At 38.6% G+C, this 10,150-nt stretch overlaps 1 protein-coding gene across 1 annotated transcript; it reads right to left on the bottom strand.

Annotated features, from left to right (window-relative positions):
• Nucleotides 1-703: 703 nt before the first annotated feature.
• Nucleotides 704-10,022, bottom strand: LOC114523064 (ABC transporter G family member 28-like). The gene is made up of 17 exons (XM_028543886.1): nt 9,826-10,022; nt 8,135-8,344; nt 7,970-8,043; nt 7,487-7,705; nt 6,629-6,952; nt 6,396-6,533; nt 6,207-6,290; nt 5,802-5,912; nt 5,470-5,523; nt 5,045-5,142; nt 4,788-4,900; nt 3,712-4,179; nt 3,370-3,596; nt 2,399-2,511; nt 2,048-2,172; nt 1,823-1,966; nt 704-1,547 (listed from the first exon to the last, which is right to left on the bottom strand). The coding sequence occupies exons 1-17, from the start codon at nt 9,908-9,910 to the stop codon at nt 1,270-1,272; spliced, it is 2,865 nt and encodes a 954-aa protein (XP_028399687.1). The 5' UTR covers nt 9,911-10,022; the 3' UTR covers nt 704-1,269.
• Between the last annotated feature and the right edge of the window lie 128 nt (nt 10,023-10,150).

Below are 10,150 nucleotides of genomic sequence, written 5' to 3'. Positions count from 1 at the left end.
TGGGAAAAGAATATCATTTCCGTTGGAGTATTTCATCTTTTTATCCATCGTCTAATAAAGACTGATATTCTGTTCGCAAGAAACGTCTGGAGAAAAATCTTATAAAAATTTTAATATTTACAATTTAGATAGCATTTCCTATTCTATTAAATTCTTTATATTGCTTTATTTAAAAGAACCCTTGCCTGGACAAGATGGCGTGTTTAATCATACGACGTTTCACGGGCAAAGAGTATATTTTTAATTGCATCAGTTGATCTTATTTTTGGCATATGAATACATTTCATTGAACGAATAAAGGCATCTTCAATAAGTGCTGATGTTTTTTAATTGCACTGAAGTGGGAGGCATTTAATTGCTGTAGCCAGGTCGTTGACGGTCATCGGCGAAGATAAAAAAGACGCGTTAATTGGCGTCAGCAGCTGCTGTTAAACATTCATTCCAATTTCCTGGAAATTTAATGTCTGCTTTCACACTGAATGAGAGAATCTCAAGGCAATTCCATTTAAGTCATAATTATACCCAATACTGAGTCAGTATACAACCACATGCTTAAAAATATAACAGCATATATTTGGAACTAAGCAAATTTATCGATGATTTTAAAAAGATAGATATTTAAAAAACTTTATAAACAGTGGCGTAGCCAGCCTGACAATTTAGTCATGCTGTGCTAATATTTTGGTTTTCATTGACTGTGAAAACAATGAATTTTTAAAGAAATGAATAATGATAATAACATAAAATTTGCACAGTATGACGAAATCGTCAGGCTGGTTACGTCACTGTACAGTATATAAAGTGATATTAAATTTCAATTTATATATGAAAATTGGAAATGAGTAGATAATTTATTTACAGCGTAAAATATGTACAGTAAAAATTATGTTCATGGTTATAATATGAGATATCATTTCGGTTCACTTAAATATTAGTCAGACAGGGGAAAAACCTGAGAAAATTAGAATTTCTCACAAAAGATATAAAATTCGCACTTCGGGCGATCTGCTGAGGTTATTTAAAAGCTTCAGAAGTTTTAACGACACAGTCGCCTTTCCCGGCATTGTTAAATAATTTAGCATAATTGTATTATCTAAGGCCCTCGTTCTAAGAAGGGTCTATCGGTCAGTGCATTGCAGCAATGAGCTGTCTAAATGAGATGTTTAAATGCACCCCTGCCGATTTGCTACTTCTGCAGGGCCCTGTTTTAAAATCCACATTCAATATTATGAATTTACCTTCGGTGTGAAAAGCCTCGTTACCAATCTCCTACTTTTGGTGCCCTCTCTTGGTGAATAGAAGCAGTAAAAGAGCGATTAATCTGAACCCAGTCCCCAGAGCGAGCAGAGCCCCGATGCATATATTGTAGCTGTTCAGGTCATAGTGATTGTCCATCTGAACCCGGCTGATGATGTCACTCAGAACTTCGGAATTTTCAGCTGCTTCGATCTCAAATATCGCCTCGGCAACCCATCTCGAGAACGATAAGTTGTAGAAGGCTGTCGCTATGAACGTGTCGTCTAACTTACACAGCTCGGGAGAGCCACCTTAAGAATGTATAGGACAGAAGATGTCTCAGGAAACGATCGAGGGATGACGCGTGCGCAGTACTTAACAAATGCCTGTTCTTAATTCGATGAATCAGTGGAAATGGACAAATCCAAACTATCCCAAAGCAGTGAAAGTTTTACTCACTGACAGTTTGCATTTAAACACAATGTCGGGGAATTTTGTTTCAGTGGGGAAAATTCTTAGGGATAAGTCTAATCACGTTAACAAGTTCTAATCGCAAATTTTTGCAGGATAATAAACGTGGTCTTACCTGATAGCAAAGCCATTATGACAACGGTAACAATGGCAGCCATCTGAGAGTTTCTTGGCGTCATCATCAGAGACATTGTGTATCCCAGACCAGAAAGATAATACCAAGCACAAAGAAATACTGCGTAATGCAGTGCAAATGGCCCTGAAACAATATTGCAGTAGCTTGGGACGTCATCCTTTGAGGAGACATAAAAGAAAAACTAAAGAAGACCATTCACAATACCTAAGAAAGCAGCGATGCTGTAGTAGATGCTGAGATAAACGGCTGGCGATATCAACAAGACAGGAATGTAGGCCAGGTTGACAGCACAAAAGTAACTAACACGATTTATTCCAGCAGCACTCTCTCTGAAATTAAAATCAATGAATTAAGACAATTCTACCTTTCAACCTTTACAGAATAGTACTTACACCCGTGGGGACATACAACATGCTTAATTTATTGACTAGCAAAGTCAAAGTGGGTTAAATTACGAATATTTTTATTACCTTGGTCAGGGAGAAAGGGAAATCTTTGGAGACCTTTAATAACCATTTGGATAAGGGTTATACTGTAATATGTAATTCACCGTACCTCCAAAAAACAATTCTATGTTGGCCAAAACGACGTAAAGCGGCAACAACGCCGACTAGACCCACAGCTATGTTCCCAAATACAGTAGATTCAGGCACATTGTGTATTTCAACCTGTGCAAAAGGATAATAAAATATAATTACCTCCAGAAAACAACTCTGCTTTGACCAAACCGTCTCGTTGCAGCGACTACCGCAGCCAGACCGGCTATAATGTTTCCTAAAACTGTAGTCTCATGAACATCGTATATATATACCTGAAAATGGGAGAAATTTATTATAAACTGACAGCCTGTTTTTACGAGTTTCACGTGAGTGTTCATTCGAAACCTGCAGTAACACTGGATCAATAAAAGATAATCTATACTGGAGCTCTAGGAAGAACAGTTTAGAACTGATAGAGCTATCCAGTATAAATAAAGTTAGTTTAGTTTAGGTTTCTCTTGTAGTAACACTGGATCAATAAGAGATGATCCTTACTGGATCTCTAGGAAGAACAGTTTAGAACTGATAGAGCTATCCAGTATAAATAAAGTTAGTTTAGTTTAGGTTTCCTCTTGTAGTAACACTGGATCAATAAGAGATGATCCTTACTGGATCTCTAGGAAGAACAGTTTAGAACTGATAGAGCTATCCAGTATAAATAAAGTTAGTTTAGTTTAGGTTTCCTCTTGTAGTAACACTGGATCAATAAGAGATGATCCTTACTGGATCTCTAGGAAGAACAGTTTAGAACTGATAGAGCTATCCAGTATAAATAAAGTTAGTTTAGTTTAGGGTTCCTCCTGTAGTAACACTGGATCATTAAAGAGAATATCTGTAGGAAAGGAGTTTAATAATACTAGAAGAAGAACATCAGTATTAGATAAGTTTATTTAAACTGATTTTATCCCAGCGCGCAGAGGATATTGCCATCTCCCAAGGAGTAAGATACGTACAGTCTTGTTACAGGCAATACTAAACCAAACTCACCTCGCGGAACAGAAGACCCAGTACAGCACCAGCCATCATTGTCAAAGCTTGATCTATCAATAACGTTTTGGACATGCGCATTTGAAGCACTAACTCCCGTCTAATAAACACCAGAAGTTGGGTGAAGAACCCTGGTCGAATGAATTTAGGTTTTGCTATAGGTTCTGACTCGCTGTCTTGTATGGAAGATTGACGAGGTGATTGTTCAATATCAACCACATTATTTTCTAAAATAAGAAGAAAATAAACGAGTTCAAAAGTGAACGAGTAATATAGACAAATTATATCTCTGGTGAAAGAATCGTCCAATGCCGATATAAAAGCAAGTTAAACAACAAATACCGGTGGAATCAGAAGTCCTGCTTGCTTCTTTTACATTGATAAGAATTTGACTGCTTGGTCTGGAGGCAGACATGTTGTTGTTCAAGGGAGTACTTTGAATTTGGCCAGCCGTGCTGTTGTTTCCATCCACGCCATTTGCTCCCATGTTCTTTGAATCATCTTCATTGTGATCCACATTAAGCGCCCCTTCTTCTTTCGTTTTTTCTTCTGCGTCCAACTCCTCAACTTCAGAGACAATGTCTTCAACAACCATGTGATTGTGTTTCTCCCATTCTTCGAATAGGTTAATGTAAACATTTCTCTCATTTTTCACCGCTCCAGCGATGACGTCCATGTAAAAGTCGGCAGGATTCACGTAGGGTGGCAAAGGAAAACCAATTTTAGAAAAATACGTTTCAGCTTCTTCCACCGGCCCAGAAAAGACAGTTTTCCCGCCTTGCCCAAGAAATAAAACTCTGTCGAACATTTCTAAAAGATATGGGGATGGTTTACCACTACTATTAAGTTATTTGATATTTATATATCTCAAAGTACTCTATACTGCAGTTTTACTTTACAATTTCTTCATCCAAATCTGTATGTTGACCTCCAACTTCCCACGTACATTATTCCTTGCTTACTATCTACCTCCTCTCTTCATTTTTATCTCCTTTCCATCCTCCCTTCTTTTCTTCCCTCCTCACTTTCTCCTTATATCCATTCTCCCCCCTTCCTCTCTTTTCTCCCTTGTCTTTCTTTTCTTCCCCTTCCCACATAATTTCCTTCCAATCCCCCCCACAACCAACCCTACTAATCTGCCCTCATCCTTTCTCTTTTAACCCATCCCATCCCTTTCCATTCCTACCCTGCCACTCCCCCCTTCCTTCCTCTCCCCTTTCCCTCCTTCCTGGCTTCCTTCGCCCACCTACTTTTCTTTCCCTCCCTCAATTCTTCAGCCCCTTTCTTCACCCTTTCCACACCCTCTCTTCATTCTCTCTTTCTCTTCCCACCCCACCATCTTTTCCCTTATTCCCCTCCCTACCCCAATGTAATCCCCTCAGTTTTTATCTAACATTACTCATCCTCCTAAGACTCACTTAAAATCTCAAATCGTGGTTGATGAATCACGCAACATATCGTCATATTAGTCTTTGAAGCCACCCAATTTAACGACTGCACGACAGACAAACTGGATGAACTGTCCAAACCTCTGCAGAGATAAAGCAGATTATTTTTACTAATATATACAATTTGACTTGCAAATTGCATGTTTGGATTAGAGTTTATATCGCAATCCCAGACATCTAGGATTCTAATTTTGATGATATAAAGCTATTCTGTACTTTAAACATACGTGGTTGGTTCATCAAGAAACAAAATGGTTGGATCAGCCACTAATTCCATACCAATGTTCACACGTCTTCTCTGTCCTCCTGAAATACCGCGAGTTTCCTGCAAGCACGTAAGCATCACAACGTTCAGTCTGCTATAATATACCCAATCGTGAAGGCGATGTACGTCGCCCAATCGTAAAGCCTATGTACGTTTCAAAAGTAGAAGTCCTAAATATCTGTTTCTCACTTTCATGCCTGCAACCCTTTCTCTTTAAATAATACGTCCAAAGTCGGTAAAACGATTTTAAGGCGGGAAGGAGGAAGGGTTGGGGGGTGAGAGATGAGTATGAACAAACAGTGTCACTAGCCATTCAAAAATAGTGAATTGGGGGCTAACGTTGGCCCGTGATCATTGGCCCTTGCCATGGTCAAACATTGCACTGACCTCGTCTCCAATTTGTGTGTTTGCAACGTGTTTGAGGCCCAGGAGTGTTAGCGTCTGTAGAGGTCAAAATTCAACATAATTTTAGTTGCAAACAACAACACTAGTGGGATGAAAAAATAAGAATTCAAGAAATACAAAACTATGTTTGTATATATCATAAGTTAAAAAATTATTGTCAAGGCATTCACGATCAGTTTCTTCCAAACTATACTGGAGCAAAAAAAGCATTAAACTGATTTAAGTGACTTATGACAACTCATGAATCCCAATCAAGAACGTACCAACACTACAGAGGCAATAAACACTGAAATCAATACCAACATCATCAATACCTGTTTCACGACACTCTTATAGCGATTAGGATCAGAAGACGGTGGCAACCGTAGCACAGCGTTGTAGTAGAAGACCTCCCCCGGAGTTAGAGAACGATGCATGATGTCATCCTAAGGAAAAACATTGAAGATATGTCTGTGGATTTTGATACTCAAGGTTAGTGTACTGGGAAGGACTGGCGCCGTATAGGTGAGCTGTTGGTGTTGTCTCATTGATGTTTTGACCGCTTTAGCGACAGTCGTCTTTACAGTCAAATGCGTCAAAACAGGACAGGTGTTCGTATATAATGTAAAGATAAAATGACCAAACACCAGATGAACATAATAGATAAAACTAGATATTTTTCATAAAATGCATGGGGGCCGGGAGGGGTGTAGGTTTTTGGAAAGTTTTCTCAGTCTTACCTGTGGCACAAATCCCGTTAAACCTTTATAATCTTGTATACCAGACACCTTCTTTCCGTTAATTCGTATTGTTCCACCGGCATCCTGAAAAAATCGATAAAACGACTTCTTAAATATCTCAAACGTTGTGGTCCAGTGCAGGTACTATTCTACAATAAGCTGTCGTGGTTTTAGTACTGGTATACTTACACCATAATAAGCTTTGCCACATAGGGCATTTAAAAATGTTGTTTTCCCTGCGCCAGAAGGACCCAGGACAGCGGTAACCTCGCCAGCTCTTATTTCGCCAGTGACTCCTTGTAACAAAACTTTTCCCTTGTTTTCACCCTACCGATAGATGAAAAATATATTCACTTTGTCTTAATGAAACGACGTGCATCCGCCCTCAATCGCCCCATTTACAAATTAAGTGTGTGATTTACCGTTGTCAAAGTTAAACTCAATTTCTCAAAACTGATGTTATAGCTGTCCTTTTTGACGACATTTTTCTCAAAATCACCGGGACAATTACACTTATCCAGGCGCTGCATGGCCAACCGCATACCGTCTTTCAGGTTGTACTTCTGGCTCGGTTTGCGGTTCCCTCGCAACCGCCGTATGTGGAGATCAACGTAGAAGTGAAACGCTCGTCGGTTGTTGAAGTAGAACAAAAGAAGGAGAAACGATATCAGAAGACAAGCGTTGATGATAAGTCCGACAACCAGCGTGTTGGGTGAACTGCCTCCTTCATCGCACGAGGACAAAGCCTTGCGAAAGAAAAATGAGAAAAACAAATCATACCAACAATATATTACATGCACAGCCGTCGTCTTCGAGTTTCTAAAAACGTTATTTAGCTCTTGTTTACGTGATCTATATAGGGAGAGGACTCTAGTGGAAACAGCGATTAAATATAGACTACATTGAAACAACACTAACTTTAGCAACTTGCTGTTGAACACGGATAGTGTTTGCAACTATAGTTAATTTTGCGAAGAGCATGAAAGTCGTTCAAAAACGATGTCTTGTGTGCCTTGAAGTTTGCGAGAATTTCAGTAACCATTTGTACGAACTACAAAGGCCGTTGGATAGAAACAGTGGATAGAAAAAAATAACGTTTTTACACATTTGTCAAAAAGACTTGGCATAAATCCGATGCAGTCTAATCTTGGCAGGAGACTTAATTCATAGGCTAAGCCATTAATGCTTGTGTAAATCTAGGCTAGTTCGTCTTTCATTATCAAACAGCTAACTCGGCAGAGAGTTATAACTATAGCTTCAACTAACCTTAGTTCACTTACCATGCATTTAACCGGGTATTGACTTCCCTGCCGGCAGAAATACCCAGCAGGACAGGTCAGCTGGGTCGTAGTATTTGGACAGTAGCTACCTGTGAGGCATCGTTCGGGGTAAAACTGACCAGGGCAGGTCAGCGAGTTTGTATATTCATTGAAAATAGGTGCGAATCCTGAAGGAAGACAACATTTCTCAAATCCTGAACATGATGTTTTGTTCTTTGCCTGTAGATTAAAATACAATACACAGTTAGCTAGGGCTGTTTTCCACTGTCACCGTTTTCTTTACACGTCGAAAACTTTAAATGCTTCGAGAATGGTATTATTTAACGAATGGGTCAACAAATGCGTACTAGAATATTTGCAAAACTAAGTTCTATCGATTTATCTACGCAGCTTTTTCAAATATGACAGGGTTTAGACTTTTAGGACTCACGCTTCGTTGAATCTCGGGTAACCGGGCTCATGTAAACAGCCCGTCTTACTTACGAGAACGTTTTGAATACAATACGCGCCCATCGGACACGGCTTCAGACACACGCTGTTTTCCTCACAAAAATAACCTACAAGAACATAAAGTCCGTTGGACACTATATACAGAAATGATATCCTTACTTGAAACTTTACAGATATGTAGAATACAATAATAACTACCTGAAGGACACGGCAGAATATCTGAACCAGTTTTTGAATAATACCCGCCAATGCACGCGCTAAGATTCCACGGTGTTGAACAGGGGTTAGTTTTGAAAACTACTTTCTCCACGGTGGCGTTTCCCCCGTCAGCACACACGGGTATGCCGGAACAACAATACCGGGCATACTCCCTGTTGCAGCATTTTCCCGTCGGAATAGTTAGGGAAGCTTAAAATATAAAAAATATGTTCTATGAGGAATCAAATCAAATATATTTCTGCCACTAAAAAAATAAATAAATATCAATATATCTAGAAAAAAAAGCTTTTACCTTTTACAATCCGGTACGTGCAAAACACAAATACGAGCGCAAATATATGAAAAAGTTTTAAAAATACAAAAGAATTTACACGTGCAGTGCCAGTGGTCTAAATTCATGTTAATACAATACAAATCAGAATATGTCGTATACAGAATGCATCAAAAACCGCAGCTAAATACATTCATGAATATTTTATCTTTGCATGTGATCGAATCATGCATGATCAGAGAGCGAATATCATTAATATTTCGTGTGCGTTTTTTATATACCTTGTACAGGCTGTACCAATAAAAGCAACACTATAAATATTTAAGAGAATATCCGCGGCTTTAGTCGACGTCTATTCGATCACAAAAGATTGTATTCATGAAAAATTTGCGTTGCGTTTTTTTACGGTCTACATATTGTTCGTAGAAATCAGTCGTATATCAAATGAAAATTCACTTCGTCTTTGGTTCTAACGGTGGTTTGCTGGTAGAGGAGTCTTTACTGTAACCAGTAACCACAATTAAACACTGTAGAATAGCAAAACAGTTATACAAAACGTTGAAGACCCCCTTGTCGGCCAGGACTGTTATTTTTAAATATTCAATGATGCATGCAATATCAGTACAGTCTGTAATAATGATAGCGATTGAGAGATTTCACAAGAAAAAAAATGCTTTTGTCCTTGGGTCGGTTCACACTGGTTCACACAATCCAATTTTGTTGAATCCAATTCACTTCTATCTTGTGATCACTTCTATCACTCCTATCTTATCTTGTGAATGATAAAGCAGTTCTGCGCTGGCTTGAGTTGATTTGCTGCTCATTTACATTGCAAGTCAACAGACTATATAAAACGTTGTTGATCAGAATTGGATCCCGGCAACAAAACTAATTGAAACGCGTGAAAAGACCTGTACAGAGGAGTTCACACTTAATAGGTGATACATTGTCAAGCTTACAACTCGATTGCAAAACGTCTGTATAGCTTACTAATTACGCTTACATGTGTGAAAAGCAATATAACAGTCGGTAGTTCTACGAACTAGACTCAACCAGTACGATTCCTCATACACATCTGAAGACAATCCTGGTGTGAATGGCTTATGTACGTTTATATGCAGTCTACCACAGTTAAAAGGACTGTGTACCTTTTCAGCCATAATTACTAGAATATAAGCTGTTATGGTTTAGGAATGATAACTTAATTAGTCTCAGTACTCAAACCAGTTCTCGGTATGGAATGATGTCTACCAGACACACGGAATGCTGTATCGTCGTTTATATCCATATGAATGGAACCCTTTACGACTGTAGTTCAAAATTTTGAGTTGGTAATAGAATATACCTTTAAAACATACTTGCACTTTGAGATGAAAAACGAACTATTTACATCACATACCATCGCACAGGGCATCTTTAGCTAGACCACATGAAAACCAACCAACCAAGAACAGGAATGAAAGAACTTGACGTAAGGCAACCATTTGACTTCAAAGAAAAACACTGAAATGCTATAAGATCATCTGACTTTGAATCTTTTCTATCAACTAAAACATGCAGAGTTTAACTGGCTTGAAATATTTGACGTCAATTAGAGGAATGCATATACTTATAAGAATGTCTTATTCAAATATGCTGTTGTCATGTTAATTTACTGGAAGGTGTTTATGTGAGCCGGAATGACCCCTTAAACCGGGTTGTTTCGTCTCCAAAATTCAACCCTT

This window comes from Dendronephthya gigantea, unplaced genomic scaffold (assembly GCF_004324835.1).
Source record: "Dendronephthya gigantea isolate DGI-Jeju-01 unplaced genomic scaffold, DenGig_1.0 000026F, whole genome shotgun sequence".
NCBI lineage: Eukaryota > Metazoa > Cnidaria > Anthozoa > Malacalcyonacea > Nephtheidae > Dendronephthya > Dendronephthya gigantea.
The sequence above is the reverse complement of the archived record's forward strand: the minus strand, read 5'-3'. Positions and strand labels throughout refer to the sequence as shown.

Coding starts and splice junctions, on each gene's coding strand:
- LOC114523064 (XM_028543886.1), bottom strand. CDS start 9,910: ATGGTTGCCTTACGTCAAGTTCTTTCATTCCTGTTCTTGGTTGGTTGG. Junction 8,044..8,134: donor TATTCTGCCGTGTCCTTCAG/GTAGTTATTATT, acceptor ATGTTCTTGTAG/GTTATTTTTGTGAGGAAAAC. Junction 5,524..5,801: donor ATAAGAGTGTCGTGAAACAG/GTATTGATGATG, acceptor TGACCTCTACAG/ACGCTAACACTCCTGGGCCT.